Source organism: Ahaetulla prasina, chromosome 5, assembly GCF_028640845.1.
Source record: "Ahaetulla prasina isolate Xishuangbanna chromosome 5, ASM2864084v1, whole genome shotgun sequence".
NCBI classification, from domain to species: Eukaryota; Metazoa; Chordata; class Lepidosauria; order Squamata; family Colubridae; genus Ahaetulla; species Ahaetulla prasina.
The window spans coordinates 57,981,140-57,999,538 of NC_080543.1; the positions used below are offsets into that span (position 1 = coordinate 57,981,140).

Below are 18,399 nucleotides of genomic sequence, written 5' to 3' on the forward strand. Positions count from 1 at the left end.
ACACATTCAGCTTCATCTGGTATCTCCTGCGACCGGTCCAAGGAACAGCCATTCCCACGACTGAAAGTTTTCAGCCTCTCTAATAAACGCGGGCGTGAGGCAGCAACGCTTCCCTAACCCTCGCATATCCACACCCACAACTTCCCTTTCCATGCAACGTACGGTAGGCCCAGCCCTCCCTGGCCGACTCTCCGCCACTGCATATCACACCTGAGTCTCGCCAGTGAAGAAAACCTTGTCGCCCACCCTGAGGCAAATTATCTCGTCGGAGAAGCCGGGCGCCTCCCGTTTGCAAAGCGGAAGGTGGGGGGCCTGCTGATGCAACGTGAAGCGAGTACACCCGAAGCTGGAGAAGGAGGAGCCGCAGCCGGAGGAAGAGCAGAAGGTAAACGAACACTTGGTTCGGTACAGCCGGCGCACTGTGCGCCGGATGAGCCCAGCGGAACAAGGCCCCCAGCGCGCCCACAGGTATAAGTAGCAGAGCGTGATGAGCATGACGCGAAGGGGGGGGGGGAGCCGCCGGCGACTGTGAAAGGCCGCTCACGGCCGGATTCCCATCCCTGCATCAGCAACTACTCGGCAAAGTGAAGAGCGGTGGTGGAGCCGCGCCACCGCTTTCCCATTGGCCCTCTCGCTCTTCCTCACGCGAAGACAAAGACGGTGCTGATTGGCCAGAAATCGCATTCCTCCCACCCTGCTTGTGTCAGCCGAGAGGTTCCCGCGGGCTCGATTTCTTTGCTGCGCTCTGATCCGCAGGGGGGAAAGTCTCCCGTTTCGAAAGAGGGGGAGGGAAGTACTTAGGGACGGCGATTCCCTTGCTAGCACTTTCCCAGTTTCTGCTTCGTCTTACTGTCTCTGCCTTAACCTTACTGCTACACGTTAAGAGGTTCTTTTCACCTTTGTCAACAACGAGTGAGCTTGTGTTGTGTGTATTAACTGACTACCTTGATTTAGAAGGCGCAAACCTGAGGGACTGAGAATTAATGCCGCCCCGGAGTCATCTTGTAGAGGAGATGGACGGCATAGAAATGTAAATAAAATAAAATGCAGCCAAACGTTCTTCCAGGGGATTGGATTGGATTATGGATTGTAAAGAATACTATACTTTTCTTGTGAGCAAGTACCAAAGCAATGAACATTACAAGCCCCTAAACAGATATAAAACATGTTTATATTTATTTATTTATTTATTTATTTATTTATTCAATTTGTAAAGCTAAATAAAGTGGGGAGAAGTTCTAAAGAAAAATTGGCAGTTTGTTTTCAGGACACGAAAACATAATCTATGCAAATACCAAAGAACCAAACCATATCGGTGGGAATGTCATGTGTTATTCTGCACATACGGTTTATTTGCTAGTCTGACACCAGAAGTGCCTTTCCTGTTTCTTTCAGAGCAGATTTCTCATTTATCCACAGAAGAATAGCAAAAAGCAACTCCTGAGTACCACTGTTAACTTTTTAAAATAAACGTTATAAAAAGATTTTTTTCCACTCACACCCCATTGCAAAAGCAAAATATTCAATTAATGCTTTTTTCACCTGGAAGTCATTTTCATGTTTCTTTTAAGATTGTCATAAAGATATAGCATCACCTTTACATTTATGCCAATAAAGGGCTTACCACAATCAACTGAAGTTAAATTTCTGAGTAATGGTAAGAAAGATTTTGCTTTTGGCCTCACCTTTGCAACTATCTATAGAACTAGTCAGCCCTGTGACCCTTGGGTCATCCTTTAAAAGAAAGGTAGTGTAATCCGATGTGACCATAATAAATATTAACATTTAGGCTGACCATATTTTTGTTACACAATACTGAATGGTTCCATAATCATCTGAGTATATTTCATAAATAGAAAAATAATTATTGCAAATGAACTTCAATAAAAAGTTAATATTTACTTACCTAAACAGAAAACAGAATGACCACAGATAGTAAGAGCAGGAGGAATGTCCAACTTCCTGTTAGCTTCCCCATTGACTTTGCTTGTGGGAAGGTGGCAGGGAGCATTAGAAATCATGATCAGATGACTGTAGGGATGCTGTAACAATCACAATTTTGTGTATAAAACTGATATAAACATCGTGGACATTTTAATTCCACAGAAGTAGGGCCCTGGATGTTTTATGCATTAAGTTAGCAGATTTTAGGTACCATATTTCATAAATTAAGGGATGCAGTGGCTTAGTTGCTAAGACGCTGAGCTTGTCAATCAAAAGATTGGCAGTTCAGCGGTTCAAATCCCTAGTGAGCTCCTGTTACTTGTTCCAGATTGGCCAACCTAGCAGTTCAAAAGCATGTAAAAAATGCAAGGAAAAAAAACAGGAACCACCTTTGGTGGGAAAGTAACACCATTCCACGCGGCTTTGGCGTTTACTCATGCCAGCCACATGACCATGGAGATGTCTTCAGGCAGCACTGGCTCTTCAGCTTTGAAATGGAGATGAGCACCGCGCCCTAGAGTTGGGAACGACTAGGACGTATGTGCGAGTGGAACTTTTACCTTTTAATTCATAAATTAGGATACAAACAGAAAAATACAATGAAAGTTTTAATGGAATATAGATAAATAAAGATTAAAAAAATGAAGGCCCCCTACTGAAGCTGGTTTTTCAGCACAGATGGAAGGCTGCAAAAAATGGATTCAGAGGCAGGTTTTTGACAGAATGTAAGTTATCAAAATGTGCATTTGTTGAGGAATAGCTTCGCAACAAATGATCCATAAAATTACCAACGATGAAGACTTTTTCAATGAAGGAAATGCATTGGAAATAAGCCACATCTTTTAACATGAATTAGAAATCAAGAAGAAAACCAGTTATAATCAAAATATATTTCATTCCTGCTAATTTATAACCTTTCCAGAAGAAATCATTGTGATTATATTGGTGGAAAAGATATCTTAAACATTTCTTATGGTTATTTTCTCCTTTTCATAAAACAAACAAAATCATTTAGGCATACAAAGTCTAGTTGATTTATATTTCTTTTATTTTAAATTGCATCTATTCTGGGTGAATACCAAGATTTAGATAAACATTCCATCTTTCCTCCAAGAAAATAATTTCAACCTTAGAAACACTGTTATTGTTGAAGTGGAATGACAGTACCAAATAAATCCATAGTTGACTCTATAGGTAGTCCTTGTTCAGCAACTGCTTTGTACAGCAATCATTCACAGTTACTATGATGATGAAAAAGTAACTTGCAACCAATCCTTACATTTACAACCTTTCCCTGTAAATCAAGGGAAAGATGAAGTAATATCATAAGCACTCTGACAATCTCATTTAGTTTTACATTATGTAGTGACCAAATTGCCAGTTCCAATTGGAATAGCTAACTGAGGATTACTTGTACCTGAATTACGTCTTTTTAACCGTACATCAAATTTGTCCCTCTATTCTATCTTGGTCAGAACCCATTCGGAATGCTGTGACAGAATTTAGGTATTAGAATGGACAGTGACAAATTGGAAAAAAATTAGAAGATGGTTATCAAGATGGTGAAGAATCTAGAAACTAAGGCCTGTGAGGAATGATTAAAAGATCTGGGAATACAGTATTAGCCTACAGAAAATACAAAGGGAAAAATGATAGCACTCTTCAAATACCTTGATGAACATATATTTTATGTACACTGAGAGCATATGCACCAAGACAAATTCCTTGTGTGTCCAATCACACTTGGCCAATAAAAAATTCTATTCTATTCTATTCTATTCTATAGTATATATCATAAATAGAAAAATAATCTTAAAGAGTTACCACACAGAATATCTCCCAGAGGGAAAGATTTATTTCTATTGCCCTGGTAGAAATGGAAGTTCATGCAAAACATCAGGAGGTGGTTTGTGATTGAAATCAATCAGTGGAACAGTCTGCCACATTAAAAAGTGAGTTTTCCTTTTTTTAAAAGATTCTTTAAAAGACTGTGATCTGCCAAAGGGTTACTGGATCCTGCACTGATTAGAGGACTGGACTAGATAACCTCAAAGGTGCCTTCCAACTCTGATTCTAGACTAATGTTTAGGATAGAAAAACTAGTTTAAATATTACATTTTAAGTACTTTTGCTCCTTAGTAGCTAAATGACCTGTTTTTGCAGTCAACTTTGGGTATCATAACTTTTCTCTCATCTCTTTTATGTTCCCTTAGGTCTGTGATGGCGAACCTATAGCATGCGTGCCCAAAGTGACACGCAGAGCCATGTCACCTGGCACACACGGCGTTGCCCGTTTCTCTTCCGGGTTTCTGGCACACATGCGCATGTGAGGATCAGCTGGCCTTTGTGTGTGTGGCAGTGTCTAAAACTGGAAGAGCTGGTCTTCTGTTTTACGGTGTACGTAAAACACGGTGTGAGCATGCGTGCTGGCCAGCTGATCGTCGTGTGCGCATGCACAGCAATAACTGGAAGACCTTATCCGGTGTGCGTATGTCTCCTGGACAACTTTTCTTCCTGGTCACGGCCCTGACAAGTGCATGTGCGAAGTGCTCCCTTTTCGGTACTTGTTGCAGTATGTGCGTGCTCCCTTTTTGACACTCGGTGCCCGAAAAGGTTCACCATCATTGCCTTAGGTATTAGGCTTGTAATTCTATAACCATTTACCTAGGAATAGAATTCATCTGTGTAGATCCACACAGAATTTTAAAAAGAATTATGCTGTCTATTATTTATAAACCAATATACAAAGCTAAACTGAAATAAGATTCAGTGTGTTCCAAGCTTTTTTGCTGAAAGTATATATACCAATTCACTGCAATATATTACAATTTCTTGTAATATCACCAGAATTTATTTTAACCATGACTGAAGAATAAAACTCGAAATAAATGTATACAGCGAGTAAAGAAAATGTCTTTAATTGTTAACCAGCATGCATATAAATATTATGACTAGTTATGAAGCAATTACATTCAAAACTTAGGTCTGCATTTCAATTGGAATTATTTATAGTATTGCTTTCACATTGGAATACATTCTGTATCTCTAACTTAAAAAATCTGAACTTTGTTTACTTTAGCTGCAAATTTTTCTATACACACGGAAGAAAAATTGCATCTAAATGTCTAAGGGTAATGATTCTGGGCCTGATCCAGCATAACTTTTCTATTATGCACTTATCTAAGCTGCTTTATAATAAGCGTGATCATAATTTTACATGGTGTACCTTGTTAAAAGAAATAGCCACCACATTTGGTAGTTTTATATATTAGCTCTTGGAACGTATCCTTAAATAATACATAGTCTAGCTAATATACAAAACAGAACACTACTGAGAAGTAGCTAAATTCACTGTCATGTAAATATATTATATTGACATAGAGAGAGAAATACTTAGCAGGATTTGTCAACAGAACTTCACAGGGGAAACTATTTTCCTCAAATAATTTAGAATACAGTATCAGCTATAGGAGAGAACAAATGAAAAACTTTATCTGCAACGTATAAGAAAAAAGCAACCTGGATTGATGAATGAATCAAAGTTGTAGAAATACAATACCCCAAGAGGCTCCACCTAATCCTTAAAATGCTGTTTAAATATTACAGTCTTATTTTAGGGTTAATTTATGAAAGCTGTCTGAAGTCAAATGTTTTGGCACCCCATTGTCAATATTTCTCTATGGTGTTTCATGAGAGCAAATTTTAAATACTTTCTGACATGGCCTTCTAGATTAATTCTCTTTGCTGTTAAGAAAAAACATTTTATTTACTTCATGAATAGGAATATCTCTTAATGCAGGAATTGCTTCTTCTTGTGGTATTTTCTGTTTTTGATTCTTTGCATAGTGATCTGTAAAAGATTTTTAAAAATCACAAATACATTTTTTTTGATATGTAGTGAGAATGCAATAAATTATTTATTGCAGAAATATGTTAGAGACTGTCTCTGACACCAACTATTTGCAGTTACAGTGGTGATGAAAAAGTAAATTTGTGACCAGTGCCTGCATTTATAACCTTCACAGTATTTGCCATTACAGTCACCTTGGAAACTTTATTCTGAAAAGTCATTCATTCATTCATTCATTCATTTTATATCTCACTTTTATTATTTTTACAAATATGCTGAGACAGCAAACATATCTAACACATCTTCATCCTCCTGTTTTCCCCACAACAATAACCTTTTGAGGTGAGTTTGGCTGAGAGAGAGTAACTGGCCCAAAGTCACCCAGCTGGCTTTCATAGCTAAAGTGGGATTTAAATTCATGGTCTCTTGCTTTCTAATCTGGTCATTAATCAAACTGGCTCTGTGATCTAAAACAGGGGTCTCCAACCTTGGCAACCTTAAGACTTGTGGACTTCAACTCCCAGAATTCCTTTGCTGGCTGAGGAATTCTGGGAGTTGAAGTCCACAAGTCTTAAAGTTGCCAAGGTTGGAGACCCCTGATCTAAAACATAATGATGCAAACAATGCAGCATAAAGCAAAAAACCCACATACTTGAGAGATTAGCATGTTCATCTCACAATAAAGTTTAAGAGTACATTGCAAACAGTTCTAGGTATATTTTTGTAATTCTCGTGCTTACCTGTTATAGTGTCTGTAGAATTCAGGGGAGCTGTACTGATCATGTTAATACCAAAGAGGAGTATATAGCCTATTCCCACAGCAACTAAAAGATACACAGGCAATGCAGTAGCCCAGAATCTAGGAAGTAGAAACAACACTTGAAATAGTGCTTCAGACATATGAGAAAATGCAATAAAACAACTATCAACATATTGTAGCATAGTAGAAAAAGAAGAGAATTAGCAACATGATAAGGGAATGGAGTAGTTTGTTTGGAAAGAAAGTCTAAAATCTTAGGGCTCTTTAATTCAAAATTCTGAGAATGTAGAAAGTTTAGTTAGAACTGTGTAAGTAATAGACTTTGAATGGACAGAGATTCTTTCTTTCCACCAAAGGACTGCAAAAGAGCCCCTAAACACAAGGTTACAGATTATATATCTTTGGATTGTTACATATAAAGAAAATAATGTAAAATCATATAATGATTTCTAGAACTGGAATGTTTCAGATAAAACTTAAAAGGTGATCTTACTATGATCTGTCTCTACAATCAGGGACACCAGTCCCGATAGAAGAAAATATATGTAGCTCAGGGTTGAACAGTGAAGTCCCTATTTCTCTGTGTTCTCTATTACCTAGTCATGTAATAAAACATCTGCAAGTGAACAATCAAGCTCAGAGAACACTGAGGACTCCACACCAATCTTGTTTTAAATACCAATGCCCTGGCATTTATTTGTGTCCAAAAGCTGCTATTTTTTATATCATAGACAAGACAAAAGTCTGGTTTTTGTTATCTGTTCTCCTTTTCAGGGTCACAGTCCTGCCTGTTTGGTTTTAGTTTCATAATTTTACTCATACTTAAAGCCACATTCAACATCATATATGTTCTTAAATCTCAGATAAGTCCTGAATCAGGAGCCACATACATAAGAAGGGGAATGGGAGTGGGGCAAGTACCTTTACATTCAACTGGAAATATTATAGTAAATTATATGGATGATTCTTCTGAATTAGCAGAGATTATTCTTATTCAAGGTTATATAGGTATCCTTGATTTACAACCGCATTTGAGCCCAAAATTTATGTTGCTAAATGAGACAGTTGTTAAGTGAGTTTTGCCCCATTTTACAACGTTTCTTGTTAAAGTTGTTAAGTAAATCTGGCTTTCCCATTGACTCAGAAGGTCACAAAAGGTGATCACATCACCCCAGGACACTGCAATTATCATAAATATGAATCAGTTGCCAAGTGTCTGAATTTTGATCACATGACCAGAGGATAGTGCAATGTCATAAGTGTAAAAAGCAGTCATGTCACTTTTTTCAGTGCCACTGTAACAGTCACTAAATGAACTGTTATAAATTAAGGATTACCTGCATTGTTAAAATATACATAGTATTTGTAAAATCATTCAGTAGATTCAATAGGAAAAACTTTAATGAAAGTGTTATTAAGAACTTACTTTTGTGGCCAGTATGTTAAGCCCAACGAGAACAGCCAGGATTCAGGTATGTAGGCCCACACAATATACAGAACTACATATATCCATATATATAGATACAGCACACAGACAAAAAGCAAAAAATTAAGTACAGTGGTGAATTATATTATATCCACAAAGAAGGCAAGCATATAATGTAAGAATCGTTTTAATAATCATATTCATAATTGGTATGAGGGAGGTAAGTTAACAACTTTGATGAAGGTATCATCTTGATACCTTCCTTGATGAACGTATCTTTTCTTTTATGTACACTGAGAGCATACGCACCAAGACAAATTCTTTGTGTGTCCAATCACACTTGGCCAATAAAAATTCAATTCAATTCAATTCAATTCAATTCAATTCAATTCAATTCAATTCAATTCAATTCAATTCTATTCTATTCTAACATCTCAGTAGCATTTTTACAGCCATAATAAAAGAGCTGATTTAGTTTTATCTTTGATATAGGGAGTTAGCATTTCTGTTTCATTGGTGGATATTTTGTATATATATGCATTAGAAAATAGCTGTTCGTGTTCATAGCTACAATTGCATGAAGATAAATAATATGTATGTATGTATGCATCCAACTTCGCATAAAGAATTCAGTCTAACTTTCTATCACATAAAAGCTGAGTCAATTTTGGAGTCAGCTTCTGTTCATTTAGGTATACATCAAAACGTGCAATTTGACAGGTATGCCTAAATTTTTGCCTAAAACTGTATATGAGGCAAGTGTGTAATTTTATCACTTCAGGGCTTTCTGATTTTAAAATATCATTGCTACTCTCTTTCTAGTATCTTGCTTCTGGGGAGGCACAGGATATATGAATATTTGTGTCAGTATGTATAGTTAATTTCTCTGAATACTTGGTACTGAATACTGAGTGGATACTTGATCCCTCCCAGCCCCAAGCCTCAGCAAGGTTAGGGACTGCCTCCTCTACATCCACTTGAACTCCCTATCTCCTCCCCGAATCTCTGCCCTTTTGGTTGCCAGCATACCCACTACACCACTACTGCATTGCCAGGACCTTCTTTCATGCTGCCTTTTCTTGGGCCTGTGCAGCCAGGACTTTAGCAAGGATTTCTCTTATTGCCCAGGGCAATAAGAGAAATTCATGATCTGCCCAGAGCCTTTCATGAAACATGCCTAGCATGTGAAAAAAGACCATGTGTGTGGCAAGGGAGAAGTCTCAGCTGTATCAGTGCGAAATAAGGCCTAAGCTGGTACAGAAGCTCCAGATGGTGAAGTGGGCACAGTTGCAGGTAGGCAGATGGCCAAAAAATCATCATCAAGCCAGGTGTGCAAAGTGGGGCCAAATGTTGTTCATGTGACCACAGTGGAGTTACAGCGTCTTGAACCTCAAGGACTGGGTGTAAGTCCTTTCATTCAGTACTGTGGTAACTGAACAGTTGCTGAATGAATAGACGTTAAAGCATGAACTATCTGTAATCAAGGTCTTTTAAATAAACAAAAATACACATAAGACGTTCTGTCCGCCATCTAAAATGCCATTTGACCATTGAGATCTCTATCTTTAATTAGAAGCAATTAATTCAACATAATTTACTCTCATGTGTAGCACCTTAAGAACTATGACTCTTATTTTCAGTATGGGGTATCACATGCAACATTGCACTTTACTCTCTGAAACTTTACAAACCTTTCAATTGCAGCATAGGCAATGTTGAAAAGACAACAATGAAATGCAACAGCCAACATACATATACTATCTTGCTTGTGATGTAATTTGAGATATATTGTATCACAACATTCAGACTATTGGGTTTAAATTGTTTACTTACTAAATGCAAATTGGGAGCCCAAGTAAAGAACAAAACCATATATAGCTCTTTCAGGCAATGGTGCTGGTGAATTTTCAACCATGCTGATGCCTTTATTAAAAAGAAAAGGGAAAACAATTAGTTTATGTTAACCTAACTATGGTTATCAATGTGGCCAAACAAATGAAATTATAGTATTCAAAAAATACAACATGGATACTAATCCTCTTTTAATATCCTACTTAGGATATACACATTTCAAATTTCAAAGCACACTCCATCAGGCATTTGGAAATTAGCTTTATGTCTAGCTACATGCAAGACAACTGGCTGCAAATTCAAGTAATTTATAATAGAGAATGAGTACAAAGTCCTTTCTGTCTTTTTATTCAAAGCTTACCTTTAATCTTAAATCATATCCAATAGCAAGAGAACTGTGAAGAAGACAAAATGGTTCCTATGTTTAAGATGCTAAGTCCTGAAAATCTTTAAAAACAAAACAAAAACAAATCCGCTATAAATGCCATGATAGTTAAACAATAAAGGTTAGAACAAAGATTTCCAAAAGAAACATCAAAGCCCTCATAGGCAATCTTACAAAAGATTCATTACTGTGTTAAACTCTTCCAAAAGCCCCCAAATCCTCTTCCAAAAGCCCACAGTTTAACTGTGTTAAACTTTTCCAAAACTGAATCTTTCAAACTATGGACGACTTCTTCACAGAAGTGCAAAGAAGAAGACCTTCCCTGCTTTAACAGCAATAGCAGTTAGACTTATATACCGCTTCACATTGCTTCACAGCACTCCCTGAGCGGTTTACAAATATCACCATATTGTTCTCAACAATCTAGTTCCTCATTTCGACCTCAGAAGAATGGAAGGCTGATTCATATCTCCAAAACATCTGCAAGGCATCCAGTTGGAGAGAGATACCCGAGGGAACTATGGTCAAATGATATTTATTTGTATTCATTTACAATAAATAAATACTATGGGGGAAATCTCACACTGCTACTTTAAAATTTTTATTTTCTGAAAAGCTTGAAATTATATATATGGCTCTTCAAAATTATTCTTATAGACTAAGACACTTCCTTAAATGTAATGTAGCAGAATTTAAAATTCAATCCCTAGTTCAAAAGCATTAATATTTAACCACATTTGTCAAGCTTACATGCTTCTAAAAGCCATTTTGCAACTGTTCCCCTCCCTGCCAATGTTTCATGGCCAAAATGACAGCAATTGGAACTGCTCCAGTACACTGCTTGCTAACCTCAGCTTTCTCCATTTTTCTACTGATGACTCCACTATCAATGCTACTATTGCAATAATTATAACACAGGATAAGCAACGATAATTGATAATGGAATGGGTCCAAAATGTATTGTATTTAGTTATTTCTTTATTAAAACATTTCCGTATCGCCGTGTGTTTAACTAGAAGCCATTTATATAACAGGAAAAGTAAAATTATCACTGCATCACCATTAATATAAGAATTACAAACGCAGCGTAGGTCCAACCGTCCATACCAAAACTGTCCAAAGAAGATATATGGAAGGATTTGAACTGGAGAAAATCGATTTAGAAAACTTTTCGCATGTCATCCGATTAAGCTAAAAACAACAACTTCCTCATCTCCTGTATGCGGACTACAAGATGACAGGATTTGTGGTCCACATACACCTTTCTACTAAAAACGCCGCTTTTCTCTATGGCGGAAGATAGAAAGTACAGGAAGTGACGTCCACAGTCCGGAAAGCGCAAGGTTTATCGTCCTATTTTAAAAGCTATGCAGTCTATGCAGTGAGGGACCAATGAGGAGGCAGGCTAAGTCGGAAGCGTGTTGGATGGTGGTGACGTGGTGGGGCGGTGATTGTTCCTTTCGGGGGAAACAACAAGGCGGCGTGAAGGTAAGAGCGGCGGGGAGTCCCGTAAAGCTTGCCCGTCGTCCCGGGGAGAGAAAAGCTCCGTGCATTGATACGGTCGCGGCTTTGATCAAACTTCGCGGCCGTTCAGCCTTCTCGGTGGCTGAGCTACGAGTCTCGAGGGACGCCCTTTTCCCGCGACCCGCCTTCAGGCAGCATATTAAAAAATGTTTTCTTAATGGGTGTACAGATTCTGGCTCGAAATCGCTGTAGGCAGCCTGGCGTTTTCCTAATGCGTTGGACTGCAGTTACTGCCAGATAGCCCACCCTGCAAACTCCTGTGCTGATGAATGCTCTGATGCAGCTCATCTAAGACGTGGGGAGGCTCCGTATATTTTAAGGGCAGCCACTTCTGTTGTCCCCTCTGGCATTATTCTCCGCTGATATTATTATCTCTAGCAACCGCAGAAGGCTTCCTGCTGGACCAGCTTCCAAGCAAGCTGCCTTTTTGAGCTCCCAGATTCCCCTCGATGACCTGACAGTGTTCTGAGTGGCCCCAGTTATGATTCAAGGAATAAGAGGAATTCGGTAAGAGGAATCCAGTAAGGTTGTGTGTAAGGACTAGTGCTTTTTAACTTGCACATAGATGAGATCAATTTATGGATAAGCAATGAACTGGCCAAGCGTAAAAATGGTGTCAAATTTTTCAGGATATTTTTTGGAACACGATTTTGAAAAACCCTGGAAATATCTTCCAGAGCTAGCTAATCAGTCAATCTAAATGGCAAATGAAATTGAAAGTAAAAGTATTGACTTTATAATGTTATTTCACAAATATATAATATGTCTGCATTCGGAATAGTGTGTATAGCTGTTGACACTACAGTTGAAAAGGGACTCAAACTGCTTTCATAGGAGAATGTGTGTAAGTCTGCAGGTTGGAAAAGTGTAATTGAAAGAGGACATAATTGAGCTGTATAATATTATACAAAGCAAGGAGAAAGTCTAAAGGAAAGAAAATTCCTTCCTTAGGGCATTAGGACTAGGACTAGGAGTCATTCAACAATACTGGTTGGAATTTTTTTGGGAAAAGATGAAAGATTGCAATTCTTTGTACAGATCATATTTAATTTGTTAAATTTATCACCACAAAATGTACTGATGGCTGCTTATTTGTATCGCTTTAAAAGGATATTAACAATATATATTTCAAATGCTTGCAAATGCACTGTTACTTTTAGGTTGAAGGAAGCAAGTTTCCAAATATCAATTGCAGAGAACAGTGGTAGAAAAAGAGAATGTAATTGTTTCTTGCACCCAAGTACTACATAGCATCTGACCACTGTGAGAAGCAAAACACTGGAATAAAATGGTTCTTGTCCTGATCCAGCAGGATGGTTCTTCCTTTCATAAAATTGTCAATTTTTACAACTACCTAACAAAAAGGATTTTTTTTTGTATGTCATATACTGGTACAAGGAAAATACAGATTTGGATAAATATCTGATCATCTAAAATTAATGTAATAATTAAATTGTTTAAATTTTATTTATTATTGTATAAGTTATTAAAACAATGTTTTCAATTTTGTTTTATAACAAATTGCTTTTCTTTTAACTAAAATTCATTAAAACATTTATGGGTAATTAGCATTTTTGTTAAATCATTTTTTCTAAACGATTTGTTACATTTTAAAGGTCATGCAGTATGGAAAATCCTACTTTTGAAGACATCAAATACATATCACTTTACAGTCCTTTCATCAGGCCATGTTGTGAATTGGTAAGTACTTAATGAAAAGTAACATCTGTGTGCATGTACTAATTTCTATTAAGAGCAGTGGTGGCACAGTGGTTAGATTGCAATATTGCAGGTGAAGTGTGCTGACAGCCGACTGCCAGCAGTTTGTCAGTTTGAGTTCAAGGCTGACAGTCTTCCATCTTTCTGAGGTGGGTAAAATGAGGACTCAGATTGTTGGGGGCAATATGCTGACTCTGTAAACCGCTTAGAGAGGGTTGTAAAGCACTGTGAAATGGTATATAAGTCATAAGTGCTATTGTTATATAGTGTATTTCAGTTATGTCTTTTATTTGAATCTCTGCACAGATATTCTGATAAAAGTTTGGCATCAAAGGTGTGAATTGCACAACCAGGAATTTAAATATATTATTAATTTTGAACACTAGATTATTGGTAATGGTTTCTGAGCAAGTGGCAGCATATAATTGAACTTGTCTTGATCCAAAAAAAAGCAAGGTATATTAGCATTTTCTTATTAGTGTTGACCAAAAGTAGTTTTGGAAAAGGAGAGTTTATTTGTTTCTAGGAAGAAGGTCATTTTTTTAAAAAAAAAACTTCCTCCAGAAAAGAATCAAAAGATTGCTGGCCTATACAATGTTAAATCAGCTTTTCAGGATATTGATCCTTTGTTAGTCTGCCATGATACCCAAGTGGGTAGCGGGGATGATTTACAAAGAACGGATAGTTTATATTTTTTTTGGTATTGGTTGAAGAACATTCAACATCCACTTTTGAATTAACACTATTGCTTAACTCAGGGCTGTTTTTCATTTTGCTTCACATTTTTAGAATGGTACTTATAATGTCTTTGTTTCTAGATGCGTGGAACATTTCACGAATATTCTCCAAAGAAACATGAACCAGGTATTTAACTTGATAATGCTTTTTTTTTTTTTGTTCGATAGTTTTCTTATCTAGGTTTTGTTTAATAAACCTTGTTATCTTGTTGTACAGAGACAAGATAGCAAAATATTTGACACCCACTAGTTAGATCCTTGGGCTTGAAGGATTACTAGACCATTGTTTTTGATTTTGTCTTTCTCTGCCCCCCACCCCATTTTTCCCAATTTTGTGCCATAGGTGATATCTGCAAAGTGTGGTGCAGCAAACCACTTTTTCAGCTGCATAAATACTGTGACATAATTAAAATATGCACGTTTAGACCACTTTTATTTGTACCTCATTGTGATCCCAGTAAGAAATGCCATGATTCCAGGTAAACAAATATTTATTTGCATTCTGTCTGTCCATTGTATTTTTAAAAGTTTAAACATAAAAAACTTGTATATGTTTTACAAAATCTTATGAAAAACAGTTAACAGATTATGGAATAAAGTAACAAGAAATATATTCTTTAGAGTGACATTGATGAGTAATTGTGTAAAAAAACCAACGTTAGTGGCTTGAAGCAGTAATCCCAAAGATATTATGTATTAAGTCCGAGAATCAATTCTTTCATAGCAGGTATGCTGAGGATTGCCTCCACTGATTGATTGCAGGTATTTGACTTATTGAATGAATGAGGAATACCTGTGGTTTCAGACATAAATACAAATATAGAGCAAATCAGATATGTTGTAATGTCCTTTTTTTAAAAAAAAAAATTACATCTTTCCAAGGGTATAGAATTTCATAAATAATAATGCATAATTGATTTTAAACATCTTTTTTTCTACATTTAACAGTTTCCAATTTGATGAGCTAAATTTGGAAAAACTCTGTCAAATTGAGATTTTAGAAGACGTTACTGATATAGTAAAAAAATTTGCCGTAAGTAATTTTTAAAATATTTTAAAACGTTAATGCTATATTATTTTAAATTAATACAGGAATAGCATAAAAAGTGACTGCATATTTCTTAAAGAACAGTGTATTTCAGAAAATTTTCAATTATCATTGTCTTTCTTAGGACTTCCAAGTTCAGTTGAAGTTAAAAAAAACTTCATGTGATTGCTCTAACCTTGTAGTAATAAATCATATGATTATTCTGGACTTTTGCATATTTGAAACTTTTAAGTCTGTAAAATATATTCCAATGGCTTTATTTTGAAAAACTATTGAGCCAAAAAAATAAAAGTGAGAGTTGTATTTTAGTATTTCTGAGTTTTTTAGTATTTCTGAGTAAAATAATCATGTATCACTGGAGCTATCTATGTGCTCTGCAAGCTTTAAATACTGTGCATTCCTGCTCTCTAACATAAATGAGGCATTATAACAGAAAGAAAGTGTATGGTTGCTCTTGCTGACAAACCTTTTCTTCTCTTACTTCCAGGATGATCAACTTTTTATCAGTGGCATATTGACAACTGAAACTGATTTAGAGAAGGTAAGTTTGAACTATTTATTCAGATAAACTCTTTGATTTGTTAAAATTTTGTATCTTTTTTGTTCCCTATAAAGGACTTTTACAGCACTGCCTTGATCATGATTTAAAATGCATATGTCAAATATATAAATCCAGAATAATCATATGCTTTATCTATTATAATGAATTTGATAGAAATAAATCCAGTGTTTTGTACACTTGCTTATTTATAATGCCCATGCATAATTGTGGTAGAAAGAGAGTTTAACAGTTCTTATAAATTTATAGACTGCACTGTGCCTTTGGCATAGATGCTGTACTCATGTATGATCATTTACTATACATAGTGAGCAGACTTTCACTTTTGCTTACAAAATGCCAGTCTCAGAGAGTTCATGCTCCTGTTTCCTTATCAGTAAATGTCCAAGAATGTTCTGTTCATAGGCCTTGCATAAATCCACAGGAATTTTTGTTGAGAAACCAGGCTTTTTGTGAGAATAGTATCTTTATTATCATTTTCTTGCAGCTTTCTTCTGACGTTCTTTGTTACCACTTGTTAATAATAATCACACTTCCTCAGATTGATATCCTTACTCAGTTGTTATTCATTGAACAATTCTCACTGTTATTTTGTGTGCTTCACTTCAGCTATTTTAACATTTATATTCATGATAAAAATTACATACAAATCAATGTTTTTCACTGTAGCTTGTTAAGTTGTATGTGGATCAATATGGAAGATTACATAAATAGTCATATAAATTCACTTACATGTGTCACTACACTTTGCCACAGATGCTAAAGAGAGAACCAATTTGGTCTAGTGCTTAAGGCACCAGGCTAGTAAGCAAGAGAGCATGAATTTAAGTCCTGCCTTAGCCATGAAAGCCAGGTGACCTTGAGCCAGTCACTTCTCTCTCAGCCCAACCCACTTCACAGGTTTTTTTGTCAGGATGATAGGAGGAGGAAGGTATCTTCGATATATTTGCTGCCTTGAGTTAATTGTAAAAAATAATAAAGGCAGGATATAAATAAAATAAAGTAATTGAAAAATTAGATTTGGGAATGCAGGTTGCCCACCCTTACTTGGTGCAGGAAGTATTGTTTTAAGATTTTCCTATTAATGACTTGTAAAAGTGGTTGAATAGGACATGCTAATTTCTGTGGTTTGCTAGTATTATGTGTGGTAGCCACTATAATTTAGTTAGGTTGTACTATTATATTATTTTTAATATGTTGCTTATATTGATACAATCAATAGTAATGATCTTCTGAAAGTGTAGTTTAACATCTGTTTTCTTAAATGTAATGTGTTAAATGTGAATTGTGTTTTCCTTTCTGTAACAGACAAAGTTATTGAGGAACACTTTTGTAAAATATGCTCAAATTCAATTACACTGAATATAATTATGAAAATAATTAAAATAATACTGATATTTTCCTTAATTAAAATAGGGAATACTTAGAACTTCTGAAGTTTTAGAATGGATGAAATATGCAGATCACATTGGCATTTTACAGAAATTAAGGAAACTTGCAGATTATTGTTGTTGGTCTATCCTCAAACTGTTCTTTTCTGCATGTAAGTATACAAATGATTTAAATTTACTATAATCAGTTTAGGAAGCATTTTTTTTTGAAAGAGGATTTTTGTAGTCTTAAGCTGAAATAAATAGCTGGTCGTTAATGCAAATCTTGTCTTATATATAGCTTACATTCAGAGTTCCATTACAGGAAAGGCTCTTACTAACAGCTGTCTTTGATAGATGTCAGTCATTCCAAAAGTTTGTCCTGAGAGAGGAATAAGGAAATACCATTTTCTCTTAAGTTATCCATGCCATATCATATCTCATTATACAGCTGCCCTTGAGGAGAAACCTTTGGAAATATTCAGAAAATGCCATTTCTGTCACCCACTTGTCAACAGAATTCTAGGTCTAACTCCATATCCTCTTACTTCACGTACTGATTCATTTAGTGTCTACCTCATTACAATCAAACAAACATAACATGCTACTGCAGTTTTACAACAGGTTAAGAAGTAATAATGAAAATACTAGTGGGGAGAACAAATTCTTATTTTCTTCAGTTAAAAGCTAAAAATTTAACACTGTATTGCCCAAGCATTAAGCATTTGGATCCAGTGTTAGTTTATGCCTAATGAAATTGCAATTATCATTAGTGATATAATAGAACTCTAATTTTTCTACTTTTTTTCAGTTGACATTATTCAAAAAAATTAAAAATTAAAAAAGAAATATTGCATTGTTAAATTTTGGTTAGATAAGTATATAATAGATGCTGGAATCTATAATTATTTTGAATTATTTTATATAGAGAATTAGCAAACAAAAAACATACTTAATTCATGGTGATGTTTAAAGCCCTTATTGTAATCCACCAGAGCAGAGTAAACTTTTGTTATATTTTACTCATAGCAGCAAGATGGGCGGCAAACAAATTTAATAAATAAAATAAAAATAAATAACATTTTAAGGTTGGGATTTTTTTTACATTAAGTGTATGAATTATTGTAAAGAATGTCACACTTTTCTGCAGAATTCACATTGCCAGGGATTGAAATGCTCCCATTGAGCAATATAGGATATCAGGATGTTTTATTAAGCAATATAGA

The 18,399-nt window shown here is 35.8% G+C and overlaps 3 protein-coding genes and 1 long non-coding RNA gene across 12 annotated transcripts in view; 2 read left to right on the plus strand and 2 right to left on the minus strand.

Moving 5' to 3' along the window:
- Window positions 1-885, minus strand: part of HLCS (holocarboxylase synthetase) — an 87,260-nt gene extending 86,375 nt beyond the window's left edge. Inside the window, exon 1 of the mRNA XM_058184528.1 lies at window positions 211-885. Coding sequence (XP_058040511.1) covers window positions 211-495 — 285 coding nt within the window. The 5' untranslated portion in view covers window positions 496-885. The remainder of the gene's footprint in view (window positions 1-210) is intronic.
- Window positions 351-4,837, plus strand: LOC131199130 (uncharacterized). The gene is made up of 2 exons (XR_009155269.1): window positions 351-468; window positions 4,158-4,837. It is a non-coding gene; the product is annotated as an uncharacterized LOC131199130 (long non-coding RNA).
- On the minus strand, window positions 4,838-11,482 carry PIGP (phosphatidylinositol glycan anchor biosynthesis class P). 5 transcript variants are annotated; one of them, XM_058184542.1, is made up of 6 exons: window positions 11,324-11,482; window positions 10,193-10,226; window positions 9,814-9,903; window positions 7,981-8,053; window positions 6,535-6,653; window positions 4,838-5,794 (listed from the first exon to the last, which is right to left on the minus strand). In XM_058184542.1, the coding sequence occupies exons 3-6, from the start codon at window positions 9,893-9,895 to the stop codon at window positions 5,676-5,678; spliced, it is 393 nt and encodes a 130-aa protein (XP_058040525.1). In that variant the 5' UTR covers window positions 9,896-9,903; window positions 10,193-10,226; window positions 11,324-11,482; the 3' UTR covers window positions 4,838-5,675. The 5 variants fall into 5 exon arrangements, with proteins under 5 accessions (XP_058040525.1, XP_058040524.1, XP_058040523.1 ...); XM_058184541.1 differs by having other exon boundaries at window positions 11,277-11,477; XM_058184540.1 differs by having other exon boundaries at window positions 10,193-10,232; window positions 11,277-11,477.
- Window positions 11,483-11,573: 91 nt separating this feature from the next.
- Window positions 11,574-18,399, plus strand: part of TTC3 (tetratricopeptide repeat domain 3) — a 75,826-nt gene continuing 69,000 nt past the window's right edge. For all 5 annotated transcript variants that reach the window (XR_009155268.1, XM_058184523.1, XM_058184526.1 and 2 more), the window contains exons 1-8: window positions 11,574-11,704; window positions 12,119-12,247; window positions 13,357-13,441; window positions 14,278-14,323; window positions 14,540-14,675; window positions 15,145-15,229; window positions 15,732-15,785; window positions 17,220-17,346. Coding sequence is in view for 4 of the 5 variants with exons in the window: in XM_058184523.1 (XP_058040506.1) it covers window positions 12,222-12,247; window positions 13,357-13,441; window positions 14,278-14,323; window positions 14,540-14,675; window positions 15,145-15,229; window positions 15,732-15,785; window positions 17,220-17,346 (559 nt within the window). In the remaining variant the exon portion in view is untranslated. The remainder of the gene's footprint in view (window positions 11,705-12,118; window positions 12,248-13,356; window positions 13,442-14,277; window positions 14,324-14,539; window positions 14,676-15,144; window positions 15,230-15,731; window positions 15,786-17,219; window positions 17,347-18,399) is intronic.

Excerpts from the sequence above, each read along its gene's own strand:
- PIGP (XM_058184542.1), bottom strand. The coding sequence starts at position 9,895 with ATGGTTGAAAATTCACCAGCACCATTGCCTGAAAGAGCTATATATGGT. Across the intron at positions 6,654-7,980 it reads TTAACATACTGGCCACAAAA|ATTCTGGGCTACTGCATTGC; the intron begins GTAAGTTCTTAA and ends TCTACTTCCTAG. Across the intron at positions 5,795-6,534 it reads TTCTACAGACACTATAACAG|ATCACTATGCAAAGAATCAA; the intron begins GTAAGCACGAGA and ends AATCTTTTACAG.